General features: G+C 43.1%; 1 protein-coding gene across 1 annotated transcript in view; it reads right to left on the bottom strand.

The window, feature by feature from the left end:
• Positions 1 to 298: 298 nt before the first annotated feature.
• Positions 299 to 19,987, bottom strand: part of gas7b (growth arrest-specific 7b) — a 42,266-nt gene continuing 22,577 nt past the window's right edge. The window contains exons 6-14 of the mRNA XM_018687951.2: positions 17,991 to 18,080; positions 16,527 to 16,642; positions 16,252 to 16,326; positions 11,447 to 11,525; positions 8,963 to 9,091; positions 8,277 to 8,400; positions 3,743 to 3,822; positions 3,017 to 3,115; positions 299 to 2,178 (exon numbers count right to left, since the gene is read on the bottom strand). Of these exons, the coding sequence (XP_018543467.1) occupies positions 2,065 to 2,178; positions 3,017 to 3,115; positions 3,743 to 3,822; positions 8,277 to 8,400; positions 8,963 to 9,091; positions 11,447 to 11,525; positions 16,252 to 16,326; positions 16,527 to 16,642; positions 17,991 to 18,080 (906 nt within the window). The 3' untranslated portion in view covers positions 299 to 2,064. The remainder of the gene's footprint in view (positions 2,179 to 3,016; positions 3,116 to 3,742; positions 3,823 to 8,276; positions 8,401 to 8,962; positions 9,092 to 11,446; positions 11,526 to 16,251; positions 16,327 to 16,526; positions 16,643 to 17,990; positions 18,081 to 19,987) is intronic.

Here is a 19,987-nt window from a genome sequence, read left to right as displayed (position 1 = left end):
AAAAATGTCATAGTATAGTATGGCGTCAAAAATGGTCAAAAAATGTCATAGTATAGTATGGCGTCAAAAATGGTCAAAAAATGTCATAGTATAGTATGGTGTCAAAAATGTCATAAAAATGTCATAGTATAGTATGGCATCAAAAATGGTCATAAAAATGTCATAGTATAGTAAGGGGTCAAATATGTCATAAAATTGACAGCATGGTAGTTTGTTTCCCTCCATGTCCCTTCTGGGGCTCTGTAATTTTTGACAATACAAAACACACAGGAAGCAAAAACACATCAAAGAGCCTATGTTTTGACATATGATACATATTTTCGTTTTATTAATGAAAAATGCCAACCTTTAGCTGTTAATGTACAAAAACATCTCAATACTCGTCTCAATTGTAATACTAAGCAGTAATACTGGATAAGACATGGTAGTAAAAGAGCACTTTGTACAACACTGAGCTTCTGCAGGCAGCAGCACTGACACTGAATCCAACTGAAGCAACTGACTGCTAGTTTCAGAGCTGTAGAATATGATAGGAAAGTTGTCACTGCTCTTGCATATAAAACACTGTATATTTCATATATTATCAGTACCAAATGTCTGTATATCATATGTCTTTTGTAAGATTCTACTATTTACTGTATTTTACATCCTTCACTCCACTGCGTCCTTTCAGAGCAAATCACACATCTCAGATATTTACAGCAGGCCACCCTGAACATAACCAACACACTTTTACTTCCATTAGTAATAAAATGTCTGACAATTAAGTTCTCTTTATAATACTTCTCATATGAACAACCACTTACAGTATGTTTATTAAAAAAATCACTCGGGTATAAAGTGCAATTGGCTGATTTTTAATTCTTGGTAGGAATGAAGTAAAAATAGGAGATGAAACTGAGTGTTCTTGTGTTGATTCCTTTTTTATTTTTTTTAATTATTATTTTTTTAAACAGAGATTCTAAGAAGTGTAGCCAGATTTGTGATGTTAGCCTGCAGGAATTGACTGTTCATTAATCCCTGGTGCAGCAGGCCTGTCAAGCTTTGGATTTCACTACAGGTTTAAACAGTCTACGGTTTGGAAGGTGTTGTCTTTACATTTCTCACTTTTCCGAAACAAAAACACAAAAGCAAAGATTAAGAAATGTTATAAACAATGTGCTTCTCTGGTTTAATGTAGGCTACAATCATTAGCATGCCTGGGCACAGTAGAAGCCAAGCATTATTTCTGATAGTTACACACTGAACCCTTGATCTCTCCATGTAAGTTTTTACATGCATTCAAACCATGTGTGTGTGTGCATATTTAAAACACTTTTATAGGCTTCTCATTTTAAAACAGATTCAACCAGTCACTGACTAGAAATGAGAAATGTACTTTTGTTATTATTATTATCATCAAAATGACTTAGACTTTGCGTAGTAAATCTGCCACCGTTAGCTTGACTTTTTTTTCTTGTGTATGTGCTGTGACAGTGCAGTAAGCTTGACAGGTGGAGCAACAGGAAGAAGTAACAGGGGCTTAACAAAGAGTCAATACTTGCACATGGTTGATATTAATATTAAAACACTTTTGCCTTATTCTGGTACACAGTAATATATCACTCTTAGGTCAGAATGCATTTAGCCTAGCAGCATCTGTTATATCGTTTTTGCTAACAACTTTGCAGTCCTGAACTCACCTGTGTATCGACACGCAGGTGAATCAGAGAATCACCTCACAGAGCAAAAGCACATACAAACTGCTGCATGACATAAAGCTGTTCAACATGTACACATATTAAATGTTCATCGTCGGTGCCTCTTCATCATTCGCCCCAGCTGAGTTTCCTGTAGTAATGAATTCATTCTCCTGTGCTGTGTTCCAGTCGGGCAGAAACAGAAAATGACCACCCATCACTATCAGCTTCATTCTTCTCTTAGAGTTCTCACTAAACTGCCCAAATACCTGACGTCCTCCTCAGAGGAAGAGCCAGTGACTGCTCAGCACAGGTTTCATCTCCCAGTCAGTCCTCAGCCATGTCGGCTGTGGGTCAGTGTCAGAGCCATCAGACAGCACTGAGATCAGATCTCTATGTCCACCGGCCTGATCTCTCCAGTCTTATTCTCCTGCACCCACAGCTCTCGGTCTTTGGATGGGTCCACACACTGCAGGAGCTGGTCCACCGGCTCCATCGTCTGGACAGACAGGGAACAACATTATTATATGTGTTATATTAATGTGTAATAATACATTAGGCACAAGACACTGTGTCGATGATGTTAGAGAGATGCTGATTCTTCTACGAGTGACTGATCCTGTGAGAACAAACTGTTTCTGTTTTTCATCTGTGTGTGTGTTTTTGTTCTTGCTTTTGTTTCTTCTTTAAAGTGGCTCAGGTGGATAAAGCCTCTGAATAAACTGTGCTGAGAGTTCTTTATTTACACACTGTCAAAAAAACCCACAGAGTTAAATATTTAAGGAATCTTCTTTCCAGACTTTGATATTGATTTTTGCTTATTCAGCCGTGAATGTTTGATGCTACAGATTAAGTTTTAAAGCTTTAAAGTTGCACTTATCAGTTTAGCCCTTTGGGTACAGGAGCTCAGAACAGACTGAACATCAAACACATCTGCTTTTTAAAGTTGATGAGTCAGACATGTTAGCATCCAGCAGACATGGAACAACATTAGCATTCATTTAGAGTTGAATGTTAAGTCTAATTCTTCCTCTTCTCTGAGCTCTGGTTGGGTTGAGTGACAGCAGGGTTCTGGGATCACTAAAACCAGGTCCACTCGGCTGCTCCTGTGGGTTTATTTTAAAATCTACATCAGGGCGTTAATTAAACATTCTCAGTGTTTTCACTGTGGAGAGACTTACGTCATTCTCTGGACAACATTAAACTAAAACATGCTGCAAGTTATTTTAATAACTTCCCAGATGAACCTGTGCGACTGCACATGTGATGAAACCACTCAGCTTCTCATTTTCTTCAGTGAGCAGTGGTTCGGTGCTTAGAGTTAAAGTCGTACTTACGCTTTGGTTGAACATGTCTGTCTCGTGCCGAAGGGTGGTGTACTGACACAGATGCTGTCGGATCATCTCCACCCGCTCCACCTCCAGTCGCTCCAGCTCCTGAGGAGAAGAGCAGTCTGTGATGAGTCACAGAGAAATCTCCACACTTCCATGTGTCCACACTGAGCAGACGCAGGGATCAGATCCCTGTTTAACAATCGAAAAGCTAGACGTCTGTATATTTACATATTTCATGAAAGAGGTCAAAGTTCAGGTCCTTTGACACATGATCAAACTTACACAATATCTGACATCAAATATGTCTGCTGTTACACAACCTGTACGTACAGAGTTTCACATGACTTTCTAACATTTCCTATAAATATTGTTTATAGGCGTATTTTCCAAACGTGGAGAATTACAGACAGACATCAGATTTCCAAATGGACACAAAAGCTTTTTTTATTGAACCCTCTTCAAACTCTCATGTGGGCCAGTTTGACTGATTGAATATATACACTCTACAGTATATGTATGTGTCTGTGTAAAAAAGTTTGAATTAGTATGTGAATTATATGGTATATATATGGTATATTACATATTCTGTGCTACACTCACTCACACTATTTACATTATGTATTTTGGAAGTAAATTGTTTTCAGTCATGTTTGTAAAGAATGATCTGAAACCACTGTAACACTGCAGCAGTAGCCTCAGTGCACATCATCCTAACACACGGTTTCTTACCAGGCTCGTTGTGACCATCTCCTCAAACCATTTGGACTGGGACTGGTTATAAAGGTCGACACAGCGCATCAGATCGTCTCCTGTCACACAGAGAAAAACAAGCTGATCAGGGGCTTTTATTCTGGAAATATCTGCAGACAAGTGACTGTACAGTGTCCCTACGGACTGCATGTCTGTATTTGACCACCAGGTGGTGCTACTACCCAACTGTTCCCTCACAGCTGATGTGTTTGTTCCACCTCACCCAGCTGATACGATTATCCCAAACAGTGTAGACGACCTGGACTGATAATAGATTTCATTCTGATGCCATAAGTCATGATAAAAGTCTAATCTGTCCTTTTATTAAAGTCACCGCCTGTATCCTGCTGACAACACACACACACACACACACACACACACTAATCATGTGAGATTAGATCAGAGAGGAAATGATGCTGATCATCCTGTTCTTTAGCAGATGACTCTCAGTCCTCTGAAGTGAATGTCTGCTGTTTTAGATTCATATTATATTCTCCTTTAAGCTGGGTGACAGCCTGTTAGCTCAGCCAGTGTAGGACAGTGATTCTCAAAGTGGAGCCTGGAGACCAACAGAAAGTCAATTCAACAAAATGACAGAGTTTTATAAACGTTGTATATCTCCTCCTCCTCCACATGTTACATTTGTCTGTGCCTCAAACAGAATCAGTGAAAAATAGTGACAGACATAATGACTGCAGCTGTACAGGTTGTTAGAGAAACAGCCCATAAATCATGCATATCATCACAGAAACATCAAGCTACTACGGCTACTGTGTCCACTGAAAATGATGCTGCATGAAAGCGTCATTCACTGCTGTTTGGTTACAGCAAAACCAAACACAAATCAGCTGGCAGGAGTGTGTCAGGCTGCAGAGCTGCAGTTTGCACTGTAAAATATCGAAACTTCAACTTTTGTTCAATCTTAAACCTGCAATAACCAACCAACCAACAGGGGGCAGCAGAAACAACACAACATTTCTAAATATGTTGTCACATTAAAAAGATTATACGGCAGATGAAAGTCCAATACTCACTCTCCTGCAACATTTGTGTGTTCAGCTGCTAAATGCTCCACTGTGTTTGTCAGGTAGTTGCTAAAGTGCCCAGCAGGTGGTGTATAGTTTTTTTTATACCTGTTGCATCTGGAGATGACACTGAGGAGAGCAATGAGACCGAGCCAAAACCACTCAGCTGCTGCAAAACCAAAACACTGAGCTAAAAGACGCCATGACGCTCTGCAGAGCCGAGTGTCAGTACAAACGACACCTATCACATTACAGCCAATCATTTCATCCCACTGTTTTTACAGTGTGCTCAGTATTTTCTACACGGAGCTCAAACTCTGTCTCGTGCATTGTTTCACATCCATCTCCACAAAATTCAGAAGGACACATTCAGCATGTTTGGAAACTGTTTTCTCCACGAGAACTGAAACTAAAGTCAAGTGAGTGTCAGATCAGGATCAGAGGTGAAAAGGAGCAGATGTAGTTAATTGGATGTTTATGAGGATGGTGTGTTCGAGCACATCAGGAACGTTGTAGTATTTGCTGCTGCAGTACAGTTTACAGTAAACAGGGTCTTCAGGTCAGATCAGAACGTCTCTATAAATAGAAACTGGGAGGAAAATGTTTATGCTGCAGAGCATCACATCAGGCCACCAACTAAATCAAAAGCAAAAGTAATGAGCTCCATAAAGAGGTGATCAGGGCCTCAGGTGACTGATATCAAAACATTAGGAAATCCCTGGAATAAGGAGCTGGATCTGTGTGTGAGAGCACGAAGCGATAATGAGTCTTTGTTATGAGCAGACAGATGCCGCGCTTTAGTTGTTTTGGCATCAGACTCGTCTCTGCTTCCCTCGCTCTGCAGTCATCATCACTGGCAGCCAGACGCCACCAGCACCGTCAACAACTGCTGCTGTTTTTCTCCCTGGTTGCATAAGCAGCACGGAGGAGGGATGACTCTGAGTGTGTGTGTGAAGAGAGCCAGTTTGGATAAGGACTCGTACTTGTGTGTGACAGTGTGTGGTTGTGCCTGGTTGAGTCATGACATCACACTTGTCTACATCTGTTTACTCTCAGCCGCTCACTTTCCTCACGTCGCTAACATATTAAAACTTTTACAAACCAACGTGGCTGCTGCTAATGCTACACACACACACACACACACACACACACACACACACACACACACTCTCTAACATGCTGTATCTTCACTGTGTTTCAGAGCTGACCCTGCAGCGACATGCAGCCTGATTCACTGTCATTTCAGTTACACTTCACCGTCTGTCAGTCTGACAGTGTTCACGTTGGTCGTTTTGTTTGTGAGGAGGTTTCATTTGCTTTCACTGACACATCAGACAGGCAGTTCACTTGAGGTCTTGTCGTGTCAATTAAACAGAATACGTCACTTTAAAGGATAAGTCTGGAGAACAAATCCCATGAAAACACCTCCTACTGAGTGAAGTCTGACACGTCTTATTCCTCTGTGCCATCGACCTCCATGTTGTCCAGAAACTATTAAAAACACATCAGTGAGCCACACTGCGTGCCATGTTTCTCCATTACAATAAACATTGTTTTCAAACCCACACACACACCGTCCCAAATACTCAGCAGAGCAAGGTGTGGTTTGACTGACGCGACACTCATCCACATTCAGCTGGAGAAGTTTGTAAAACTGTGTTTCACACTCTTCACACCAGCGCCTGTGTCCACACTCAAACAGCGTCTGTCTCCCTTCAAAATGGAGCTTTTCCAAAATGGCTTCCAGAGTGTGTAAATCAAAAACGTCAGCTTGGTGTTTCATTGTGTGCGTGGTAAACAGAGCTCTCACCAAACAATGCTGTGAGCTGCCCACTGAGGGTCGGGGGCTGTGTGGGCTGCACAGAGCTGTTAATCATGTGTTAAATGTTATCATCAAATACAGAAAATATGTCAACTGTGATACTGATTCAACAGAGGACAGAGAGCATTTGTGGACAATAAGGAAATATAGAATTTCAGCTTAAGCAAAACACACACAAGTCACAAGTTCACGAGTATTTCAGCAGAGCAGCCTGAGTCTGATCAAACGAGCTGACCCGAACATTACACTGGAGTCAGTCACACGATCTTAGTCAATTCATTCTCCCCACTAATTAAAAAACAAACAAATGAGTAGATATTTCACACTGTGTGATCTCTGTGATAGATGAAGTGACTTTGTGGGACGGATATTTTTTGCAGTGGCATTATTAATGTGCATGTACAGTATGTGTGTGTGTAGTGCTCCCAGGGGGCTGTGGAGTTAGTCCTCGCCCACGCCTCTCTGTCAGTCTGGTGTGAACAGACCAGTCGTGTGAAGAATGTTTCGGAGCCCTCTCCTTCCCTCCTCTCCCTCCTCTGCATTAAAAACCTCCCAGTCTGGCTCAAAGTGCTGATAAAGCTCATGACTCATGTATAAAGACAAACACATCATCTGAGTTCACGGCCGATCCCCAGTGAGCGTTCCACTGAAGGGCTGCAGGAACACTGAACAACACAAACCACTGCTGATCGCGCTCAGATGATCTCTGATAAGTGAGAAGCCCACATCTGGAGGGGACGGACTTCATTTCGGGTGAATGATGAAATCCAGACGCACATTTCTGCTATATGGAGAAACTCTGAGCTCCAGAATGTGTGTGTGTTTTTCTTGCACACTGTCATGAGGGTTAGGACAGATATTCATGGTCCCCAGAGGTCAAATGATCTCAGTGACTCCCTCACTTTTTGAATTGTGCCAGTGTTGGGTCAACATCTCCAATAAACACAACAAACACTGACCAGGTTTTCATTCTCGCTGAGAATGAAATTATGAATTATGAAGGACATAATAATAATAATGTTAATGTCCTAAGAAGAAATGTACGACATAGAAACTAAAATAATGAATCAAACTCCAAAAAACCATCATTTAATTTCATATCTTGTAGATTTATTATTTTTATTAAATCAGCTCAGGTCACTTCCCTCCCTCAGACGCATTCTTGTCTGATTTGGTTTATTTTCATCTCAAAGTAAAAACCTAAACAGACCTGAGATCAGTAAGCTGATGTGACGCTGTTTGAGATGAGAAGCACTCGTCCTGCTCTCTGAGAGTCAAAGTATGACTGATATTAAAGAATAATCTGAAACCGTCTCTGCTCAGCACACAGTGACTGTGACGTCTCTGCAGCCTGTGGAGCTTCAGACGTCTCTTCTTGAATTATATCAGAGTTTCCTCTTTGTTCACAGGGCTGCCGACCTGACAAGAACTAGATTACATTCTGGGTTTAATGTCGGCTGATCTCTTCCCTTCTTTCAGAGCTCACTAAAAGAAACTGATCAGCTTTTACTGGGCACACCCTGTTTTTTTACACCCGCGTACATGAAAGAGCTTACGACATAAATACACCGACCGGCACGTCCTCCCATTTAAAATAACAAACACCTGAGCAAGCCTGTGACCCCCACGGTCACCTGCGGTGTGACCTTTGACCTCTGGCTCTGACCTGCTTGTGTGGATTTCCTGCGGGCCTTCTTGATGTCCTCTTCGATCTTGTTGCTGAGTTTGATCTCCAGCTGCTGAGTCTTCAGCTCCAGCTCTTTCTGTCTGTCAGCCAGAGCTTTGCGGGCCTGATGGCGATAAGGCAACCAGAGAAAATCAGATCTCACAGCTGCACGTACAGAAAACTTCTATACTTCTTTACTTTAACAACCTGCTGTTACATTTCTCTTTAACAAGGAAACAAACATGATTAAAGTGGTAAATTCTGCAGATATTATAATGTCACAGTCTGCTTCCATTCAGCACAGTGATAATGCAGCACTCTCTCTGCATCATGTGTGTTCAGGTCCTTTCTTATTTCTGAGCAGCTTTAATACTCAGTTGTCCATCAGATGAGTTTATCAGAGAGAAGCTGTCCTTCTCAGAGCTCAGATGACAGATGATGTGAGACAGATTTGCAGTTGCCTTCAGGCTTCAGCCAATTGCGTTTCATTGTACATATACAAATAGCAGGAGGCATTCCAGGCACAGGAAACAGCCGTCTGCTTATGGAAGAGATGTGGAATTTTAATCACCAGCGAGATGATTCCTGAAGTTCTGCTGCTGCCAAACGCAGCGACAGAGCTGTGTTACATTAAGAGCTGCTTAGCTTGTTCTTATATGTGTGTGTGTGTGTGTGTGTGTGTGTACCTTCTCCACTGCTGCATAGCGACCGACCAGTTGCTTCCGCAGGTCTGCGATGTGATGGTCGAACCTCTTCATGTCCTTCTTGAAGTTCTCCCTGAAGGTCAGCAGAGGCTTCTCCACTTCACTATGGAGCTGCTCAGAAAAACACAGCATCACTTTAACACTGACAACGAAGGGGTTTTCAGTTGGACCCTGTTGGAGAACGCAGACCAAAGCTCTGCACAGTGAAGCAACAACAGACTCAGTGTGAGGCTGCTCCTCTGACAGGCTCACACTGATGCTGAAATAAACTAGGCCAGAGCTGTATTTGGCTCCTCAGCTTATCACATTCAGTTGCATGGTGTCATGTGAGGACGGCAAGTTTTCAACAGGACAAATATAGAGGAAGAAAAGTCAGAAAAGTAATTTTCACTCATCTCTGTTGTGTTTCCTCAGCATCAGCGTGTGGTGGGAGAGAGAGAGAGAATTTATTATTCTGCGTCGTGTGAAGCAGAATTTCAATTCGGTGTCAGTCAGTGACGTGTTGTGTTCACTGTCCAAAAGCATGTGCAACTTTTGATTACTTTCAGACTCCTGATAACTGAGAAGAATAAATCTGGTGGCAGCTTTAAGTGCTGAATGACAATATGAGCCAGGACGCAGATACAGTAACTCTTCATGCATATAAAGTGGTGATGAAGCTGAGTTACTTCTTTCCCCAGCAGCAAGTCATGAAGAGAATTATGCTTTTTAAATTTCAGTGGTGATAAAGTTATCAATCAAAGAGGGAAATCTCTCTCTCTCTCCTCCTCCTTCTACATATCTGATTCTCTAAAAACCATAATTAGCTCCATGCTCTCTGGTTGCTTTCTACATTATGTCATCATCCTCTCATCCTCTGCTGCTTTACATAAGAAACATTTGATTTTATGAAGCCAAACAACAACCAGAGCATCAGACGTTGACGCTGCTCAGCTTCCTTTACAGAGTTTCTGGAGTGAAGTCATGTTTAATGACATGTAGTATGAAACCTCGCTGATCCAGGAATGTGACAGAGATGGTGTTACTTTTGACGTGACTAGCTTGTGAGCAGCGAGCTTGTCATTGGTTATATGATCTTGCAGAGTGAAGAGGAGCTGAGCTCCAGCTGTCAGTGATGTATGAGGCCTACAGCTCCACATTAGAGGCCATCATTCAAAGTTCATTTCCACTCAAATCCTTCCCTCTCCTGCAAGAGGCTGGAACAGCGCCGCACATCTGTGCATCTCTGGAGGATAACATCACCGACTCCATTTCCTCCATCAGTCCAGCTGTAATCCTGGCCTCTACCTCTTTCGTCTTCCTTCCCAAGACAAACTCATCCAAAGCTTACTCTTCACAGCTTTCAAATTAAGAGCAATGCTCCCCTAGAAGCTGGTGATGGGGGTAAGAAAAACTCAAAACTTAACTCAAGTCTGGCAAGCATGATGACTTTTTTGTGCTTTTATATGGATTTCATATGCATGGGATTAAACCCACAGCCATTGTGAGGAAGTCACGACTAGAGCAAGAAAAAAAGGTGGTGGCTGATAAGTGCTGATTCAAAGCCTCAGTGTTATATGCATGTGCTTCAGCCCACAGAGACACAGTGTAACTACATCTGAAGGCCGGGTGGCTTCCTCATGAGTCACATGTGCTGTAGGCTGCAGAGCCCACCGTCAATATGGAACCACATACTGTTCAGCAAGAGGTTCCTCACTCCATGTAACACTTATCAGCTCTGTACGCCAACTCACACCTCAGTGAAACGTCACACGTTTATGCTCTCGTTGTGTCGTTGTGTGGTACTTTTACTCATGTAAAGGATCGGGATACTTGGTCTCACAGATCCAGGCAGGACCTGGTGATATCACACCAGGTAGAGATACACAGTGATGTTTCAGGTTAAACTAAAAGGATCTTTCTCTTTAATAAAAACTTCTATCTCTGCAGGAATCCTTTCCATAACGTTGAATAACATCCTGAGCCTGTCAGTGGCAAAAACAGGAACGTCAGTGGACGGACTTTGTGTTATATTGCAGCAGCTGTTGGCGGTCGTCCCTGCTCAGTCCTGCATCAGCTTTTTGTCCCTACCAATAATTTACACCCAGAGACACTGGAAAATAAGGCCCGGGTTCAAAAATATTAGAGTTATGCTCCTAGTTGCGCAAATTGAGGTGAAGATGTGCCAACTGAAAATCTTTCAACTTGAGCTTTCTGACTCCTTATGAGGTAAAAACAGACACAACTGGAGGACCAGTGGTTGAGCTGTTATACAAACACGACACAGATGATGGTTGATTATCTACAGCTAATATCTGCACTGTCAGCACATTGGCTGTTCATCCTGAGCAAACACATGATCAGAGTCCAGTGACTTAAACAATGCAGTTCTCATTCATTCTTTACAGATACACAAGGACATATCTTCAGGTGCAGGCACCAAACAGGCTACAGCTTCCTGAGGTGAAGCAAAATGTGCTCTTTTACCTTTGAGGAGAACTTTAGGTGAACCTCAGCCTCGTCTGCCAGACTCTTCTTCAGCTGGGCCCAAGCCTCCCCCAGAGTCCTGAGGGCAGAGAGTGTGTGTGTTTAATATCTTACACAAGAGAGGACCACACACACTTTTACATTAAGACGTGGAGGGAGGGCAGAAAGTGTCGGGGGAGAGGGGGGGTGAGACGGGGCTGTGGAGCAGCAGGGTCTACACACACACACACACACCACACACCACACCACACACACACCACACACACACACACACACACACAGGGTTCAGCAGCAGAGTCAGAGCAAAAGTTCACAGATACACAAGTACCCAGTAAATCTAGAGAACTGAGCTGAGGTCCACAGCCAGTTCAACAGATGATTAGGATGTATGGGACATGAGATATGGCTCAGCTTATTCTCTCAGCACAGCTGGGGGCAGTAACACTGAGAAGGCTCATATTGTTCTGAGGAGAAGCGTTAAAATTTCATTAGCTGATGGACATTATGCAATGATTACAGGCCAGACATTTGTTTTGATTTGAAGGCAGTGAATCACGAGTCGTAATTATCTCTGACAGAGGACGGAATAAGGCTGAAAGCCTCTTCATACGTCTGGACTGTAAATCAATCACGAGCCACGAGGCTGCGGCTCCAGAGCTGACCGTCTCTCTGGGTAAGCGGGTCACTTCAAAGCATCGGCTCTGAATGAAGACATGTGTGGAATTTCCTCAGACTGACATCCAAAACATTCCTAACACTGCCAGAGCAAAGTCTGGCACCTGCAACTCTACCGCCGCAAAAAAAAAAAATCACACTGAGACAGGTGATGATCACCTGGATACAGACAAGGTTTATAATCCAATTAGACTGAATTATCTGTCCCACCACACAGGCTGTGGAAGGTAACGTCAGTACTGTTGCTATACTTAAATGTTTAATCAGTTTCCTGCTTTGAAACCTCATACATTCACTACACTGTTGAAATAACGTCTGCATGAGTATCCTCGTTTTTTGCTCATTCACAGGTTGGATGTTTTACATACCTCCACAGCACAATGGGAACAGTGAGATATGAGACTTGTGTATGACCAGAATGGAAGCTGATGTGGTTTGAACTGACATGGTTTATGTTACACATGAGGCTCAGTGGTCTGGTTGGAATGAGCAGAGCTGTGCTGTAAGCCTGAGCTGAAACAGCTGCTGGTACTGAACAAAGAACACAACCTACAGAAACTTCATTAACTACTTGTAAACAAGTTACATTTCTGTTTACATTCAGCTTTACTCACCCAAACACATTGTGTGTGTCCTTGAGGTGTAATAAACTGAATGTACTGAATGCATTTCCTTCCTTGTACAATTTCCTTTGTGCAACATTTGCAAAGCCAATTTAAAAAAACCTTGTTTACATGCAAGAAGTTTTCTCTGCCTTTGTTGTGTTTAGAGCTTCAGACACGTTACTGCCACCTGCAGGTCAGCGGACCATTGGCAGGGAACATGAATCACATCAACCACGTGTGCATGCATGAGAAACCACTGCTCCACAGCGCCACTAATGGATAAAAACTCCACAGGATACCTTTAATGAACGATCAATATGAACGATCCAAAGAAAAAGAAAGACCTGATCAGTCATCGCTGTCCTCTAAGATTCATGGAGGTGGACTGTGTGCCAACAAGAGACTGATGGTCTCATCTGATGGAGCCGACGACTGTGAAGTGTTGTGAATACTGTTCTCTTATTGAAGCAGTCTACAGTGTTTCCTCATCGCCAGTGACTTCAATCAGGCACATTTACAGACTGTTTCTGATGAAATCCCAGCATGACAAAGTCTCCTGTGTGTGTGTCATGTATGTGTGTGGAAATGACAATAAAGCTGAACTGGAACTTATGTGTTTGTTGTTTTTGGGAGTAGAAAAGTGACACAGTCTTAGTGGAAACTGATGCATGCTGTGTGTCACTGGGCAGTCATCACTGTTTCATAGAATCTTTTTTCCATACAACCACCAGACACCAAGGTTTGAAAACGGTCCTTCTGCACATAGGGGGTTTTAATGAATTAAACACTTTGACGTTGACCTCATCCTGCATTAGTAGGTGCAAAAAATGTAACTGGCTGTAAAGCTGAAAATCAGTGTTTCCCTCAGATGACTGTGGTTAGATAAACACCTGTATATCACTGCAGCACAGTGAGGAACCAAAGCACTGCAGGTCATCAAAAACAAGACTTCAACCTTCCATTTACATCAGAGCTCAGACGTCACCTCTGAGTTGACGGCGTTCCAGTTGAGAAGTCGGAAAAACGGATGCTCGCAGAGCTTACTTGTAGTGGCTCTTTCAGAGTGTAGACAAGTTCAAACCAAATCTGCCACTGAAGAACACCTCAGTTGTTCACATTGATTTTAATGTTAACACTTCAGAACGTTCTTAAAAAGCTGCTCGAAACATTAAGTGTTGCGTCAGGGTTGGCGGGTTGCTCCGATGTTCAGAGTTGGAAATCCGACTTGTGGTGAGTGGGCGTTCCAGTTGAAACTTCTGACTAGGAACTCAAATTCCAACTTCTGAGCACAACTGGAAGGCATCATAAATAACCCCACCCTCCTGTGTAATCAAACTCTCTCCTTAACTGATGTTCCATTCATTAACACTTTCCCTGACTGTGCCATTTCAGAAGGTAAAGAGCTTATTTCATGATGTCTTTCAAACCGTTGATTCACGCCAGGCCAGACTGAAAGCTCATACAGGTACAGTATGTTCCATACCTTTAAACCACATGAGACTGTAAAGGTTGCACCGCTCCAACTGTTATTCACACTCAATAAATTACATCTGTCATGTGTCTGCAGTCTTCCAGTCCTTAGTGACAGGAAATCGCTGCCAGCAAAATACTGTATCTAAGGGAAAATGAATCTTCTGCCATGTCCTCCCTCCCTTCAACAGAGCTGATAGAGTGCATGATTGGTGGCAATAAAGGGCGGTCACATGCCTCGCAGCCACATCTCTACCAAACAAATGGTAAATTCAGGAATAAATAGATGGCTGGTTCTGGGCTGCGGCCGCTCGGATGGTAGGAACTGACCAACAAAACAGCGATTGTCCTGTCTGACAACAGAGCGGCCTGAGGGAGAGAATAATGAAAGTATTGTGTTGCACTTTTCTGGGTGTGGGCAGACTAAGCCGGCTGGCATAATCTGGATTCTATATAGGACAATTCCATCCCACTCTGGCCCTCTATTACCATGCTAATACGAAGAGGGGTTATCTTATATGCATGTAAACAGTGCAGGGGAGGGTAAGCCGAGCTAAACCTCTTTCCATTCCACTTTCCATCCATGTAAAAACTTTTAATATGAAAGTCATTTCTTTGTTTAACTTTAAACCTCACCGTGTAAACTGTGTTTCCTGTCATTATTATATCAGGGCGAAACGCCAGAAACAAAAGCTTTAGAAAGCAGAGCAGCATTAGATTAAATAACCCAGTGCTGTCGTATTTTCCCATGAATGGATATAGATTGACCAGCAAGTTTAAAATATTAAAGAGACGTTGAAATCTTAAACCTGGATTATGTTTTTCGACGTGTTTTTCAGACACAGATCTTCACACTCTTTGCTCTGCACTCCCACTGTGTCCTTGAGGAATCTCTTAATAAAGATGAGTTTAATAACGAAGCCGTGGGCGGCGTCCGTACAAATCACAGCTTCTTCTCTTTGTGGGTGTCTGTAGCTGGCCTTGCCCCTCTCAGCTTCCTGTTACTTTACTTTCCATGTTCCTGCGTCCCCTCGGTGAATCAGACAAAGAGCTGCCCTCAGCGATGATATCCCCTCTGCTGTCAGGCTGAAGAAAAGAGGAGTGGCTGGAAACTCTTTCTCCCTGCAGGGCTTCCCCGGATCTCCCCCTCATCCACTCCAACCCCCAACACACACAACTAAATGCCTGTCTCCTCAAATCTCACTGCCCTCATCTTCACTCCTGCTACTCCTCCTTCGCCTCCAAACTCTCTCTCCTCCCTCCCTCCTCCCCTCTGCTCTCTAATAGCTGAAGTATGCTGCAGGACAAAGATCAAAGCAGCCAGTGATTTACAGGAAAGCCATTCTGTTTCACAGCATCACTGACAGGCCTCCAGACCCAGACTCACACCAGGACGTCTCGCCTGGACTGGCTGACCTACTCTGATATTAGCATTTATCTACAACAAACTGAAAATACTCCGAACAAGCTGTGATGCTAAACGACTACGCTAGCCATCGTCACCAGGTCAAAAAACCAGAGTCCAAAAGATATTCTCTGTTTTTCTAACAAGAAGAGAAAAACAGGAAGTTCTCACATTTGAGAAGCTGGAACCAGTGAACGTTTGACATTTTTACTTGAGTTAAATCATTCTCTGTTGATGAATCAACTGATCTTTTCCGCACTAATTTGTACACTCTCATCTGTCTCTTTATTTTCATGTTCTCTGACATTATAAATCATCTGAAACTGCAATTCTACCAGCTCCTCTGTAGCTGACCCTGACCTTTGACCTCTGTGGGAGGAAATATGCAAGTCTCACTTTATTATTATTATTATTAATACAACATATACTGTGGAGGAAGGAGCCCAAAAACACATCATTTACAGCCTCTGCATTGCAGCAGCTGCAGAGTGGAAAGTCTGGCAGACTGCTGTTAAAGTGTTGACGTGTCTTTTTTAAACATTTTTTAAATATTGATTCTTGTCCATGCAGACATGAGTATCAAGCTCCACTATGATGAGAAGGGGTTTGTCCTCCCTCCTGAAAATCCTTCTCAGAGGAAGGTCACTCACCCCTCTTCCTGGCCTGCGAGAGGGATCTGGGAGAGTTTGGAGAGATTCTTGGCGTACTCCTCTTCTATCTTTATCCTGAGAGGGAAGTAGAAAGTCTCATTACCACACAGCATTTATGCAACTCTGACCGTTTCCATGTGCCCTCTCAGTGTTGTGCAACTCTGTGATGTACATGAATGAGCATAAAAAAAGGGGAAATGGTTTGTTTAAGGAGAGCTGCATGGTTTTCATGGTGACCTGAGGATGAAACGTGAAAAAAATGATAAAGCCGATACCTTTCTCGTATGAACTCGGCCATCTCTTTCTGCATCTGTTTCCCCTTCAGCTGTTTCTGCAGCAAAACCTCAAATCCTGTGATGCAGCCGTTGCCTTGGGGATCTTTCTTATCGGTCTGAGATAAACACAACAAGCACACGAGAAACACACTGAACAAACACACACTTAGCAACAAACACGAGAACATCACACCTTGACCAAGAAGCTGAAGGAAATTAATCACCTGCTGAAAACTCCCCGGAATAGAAAGAGGTGACACTGAGACATCACATCACTTGAGGAGTGTAATAATTAAATAAAGGCTGATCAGCAGGTCACCACACACACTGTTAGTAAACTGTTTATCTGCATTTATAGGCCTCTCTAATCCTGATTACAGGGTTCTTGTTTGTGTGATGTTTAAGAAAACAGATTAGTGCAGTAAACTGAGAGTGAACTGGTTCCTGAAGTGCACAAAAACACACTGATTATAAAGCTCAGAGGCTTGTTTTCATCCAAACTTGCCCATCCCCTGTTTCTGGTTTCAACTTTCCCTTCTCACTCTTTCTTTCCACTGTGTTGTCGCCTCTGTGTGTGTGTGATTACAGCTCTACACACACCCACACCTGGTAGAGATTACGCTGCAGGGGAGGGAGATGTCCAAACAGAGCAGCAGAGGCCGGCTGGCTCGCTGTGCTGCAGCCGGTTACATGTAATGTATTATCCGACCGCGCCGTCCGTTGGATCTTATTAAAGCTGGTGCGGCGTGCGTCTCAGCGTGTCACGTTAAAAGATGAAAAGGATCCAGTGTTGTTTTTGTTCTCATGGACTCTTAGGGATGTTCATTTAATGATTTACTGAGGAGAGCAGCAAAGTCAACACAGGCAGAGCGACTTTTAAAAAGAGCTCAGAAGTCTCAGTCAGCCAATCAGGAAACCTGTTGTCATCATCAGTCACCATGCAGATTACTGGAATAAAAACTGCTGTGGCATTTGCTTTTCAGCTTTCACAGTGCAGCGTTACATCTGCGACACCTGTTGTTGACTCAGTGTGTTCAGAGTATGTGACTTCTGAAATCTGAACGTGCTTGGATGGTTTTAACTTTAAAATCAAATGGTATCATGATATTTCAGTGTAATTTTCAGTAACGATATTCAAGACAACGTGAAATAAAAAACAACTTTGGCAGCACATCGCCAGCTACAGCCGATAAAGTCAAGTTTTGATGAAACAAACTGGTTGTGTTGCCACCTCTAGCTGTGGCCTCTTAACGCCAAAACAGGGACCAGTTCCCTGTTAAAGGTCGATGCACTGCTCTGGCTTCCCTCCATTGTTGTGCTGAGAAAAACTAGATTACAGCTGTCACAGGAAAAGATTTTTGGGTTACTGTTACTGTTCCCCTCCTCTGGTATTTTACAGCCAGTTTGTGCTTCGGGGCAGTAGACAACAAATTTATAGCCTCTTAAATGTTGAGGTAAATTTACCCAGAAGTAGTCGCAGTAGCTCCATTCGTTTGGTTTTAGCAGCTGTTGCTCCGGCATGCAGGCAGGCGACGGGAACGTCACACAGTTAATCTGAGAGAGAGAGAGAACCACAGGGAGGGCAGTTTAATGGGGCAGTTTATACTATCACAACAGACAACTTTGCTTTGATGCTGCAGTTCTGTACAGCAGCACTATTAGTGCTCTAGGTGTTGACAGACACACACACACACACACACTCTTCTGCTCTGGTATTCAAGGTAGTCTGCACTCTGTTGCTTTGGCAACACTCTCATCTTGGCAGCTCCGACACCAAAGTAAAAAAGACATCTCCAATCGACCCAGCATTGTTCATTCACTTTTCTCTATGCACCTCATCCTCCATTATCAACACACAGTCTTTGTGGTTCTCGGCCTGTTTGGGATTCTTCGTTCAGCTCTCCACCACAACAATCTCAACTTCTGCTTTGGTTCAGAGCAATCAGCAAAATGGATGTTAATGAGCCTGGTGCAGTTAATTGTCTCTTTGGCTCCCTGCTGTGAACGGCTTGGTTCTGCTCAATAGGACTGTACACAGAGCGTGACACTGTGCGTCTCTGTGCCCACGGGCTCGGAGCTGCTCTCTGAGATTTTTTCTTCAAACCTCCAGGGTGGTCGGGGAGGTAGAGGACAAGCTCTGCAACAAATGAACCCCCTCTAACCTCGTCGGTTTGTGAAACACAGGGTAATAAAACTGCTTCTTTGGATACAACTGCAGGGTCAGGATTTGACAAGTCATCAAAACAAAGCATCAGAACAAAAACTCTGGTTTGCCATGAAAATGCAAAACCAGCTCTGCAAATTCCTCAGCTGCCAATTCAATTCAATTCAGCTGAAAGAAAAAAAGGGAAAAGAGAGAAGAGTAAAGAAACCACACATCTTGAAAAGAAAATAAATGAAGAGGCATGTCCTCACAGTAAAGACATACAAACAGATACCAGGTTTAGCAAAGACTCCGGGGCAAACAAAAGGAGCTTTATCTTCTCTCACATTCATTCCAATTAACCTCAGGAGGTAAACAGCCTGCAGCGAGGATGCACTGTTTCTATTTTAACTTCAGTGGCACCGGAGAGCACCCGTCTCTAACGCCAGAGCCTCGCCTTTCACAGCAAATCGACAAGTACGTTCTCACTGATGACTTTTCCAGAGCCAATACATTCAGATTGAAATGGCAGGAAGAAAAAGAAAAAGGCCTCTAATTCAACCTTATCTTGGCTTATGAAGCTTATAATTTGTTTGAGGGAATGGCTTCCTATTTAATCACTGCTGAGGTCCAGAGGTTGACAGCGAGCAGAGCTTTAAACTGACCCCTGTTTCCGCTGGTAAAGATGAGGGGAAGGCTACCAACACTCTTCACTGATGGGTTTGTTTGAATTCTCGCCCACACACCACTTCCAACACTTTCTTTTCTGACCTTCAGTGACCTCAACAAATGACCATTCCTTAAACCCCTCCCCCAAACACTGACAGTCCAATCGCAGCTTAGCACCTGTCACAGCAGGTCAGTCGAGGTTTAGACTTGTCCACATAAAAAATATATTCAGCAACCAGAGTTTGAATGGTGTGAAACCATTAGCATGTCCCAGTAGCTAGCTCAGTACTCTCTATAGTAACCCAGTGTTACTCCACACAATGAGTTAGCCACTTGTCATTTGCTAACTTCATCTTTTTGCACCTCGCAGAGATAAAGTTATGATGGGTAGATACAGCTAGAAAAACAACGGCTGCTAGCTAGAGATGAGAAATCTGCTTTTAGCCAAACTCATATTTACTGCAGTGTTAACCTCTGGCTTTCAGCAGGATAACGTGTGTGTAGCAGCAAAGATGATTGAAGACCTTTTTACATGGTTCTTATTTTTAAAAAGTGTCAGCTGAAAACAGTCTCCAGGCAACTCGCGGCGTTAACGTTAACCGGCTGAACTCCGCTGGTGGAAGTTGCATTTTCAGCAAGAAAAATCAAA

This window comes from Lates calcarifer, linkage group LG23 (genome assembly GCF_001640805.2).
Source record: "Lates calcarifer isolate ASB-BC8 linkage group LG23, TLL_Latcal_v3, whole genome shotgun sequence".
Taxonomy (NCBI): domain Eukaryota; kingdom Metazoa; phylum Chordata; class Actinopteri; family Centropomidae; genus Lates; species Lates calcarifer.
The sequence above is the reverse complement of the archived record's forward strand: the minus strand, read 5'-3'. Positions and strand labels throughout refer to the sequence as shown.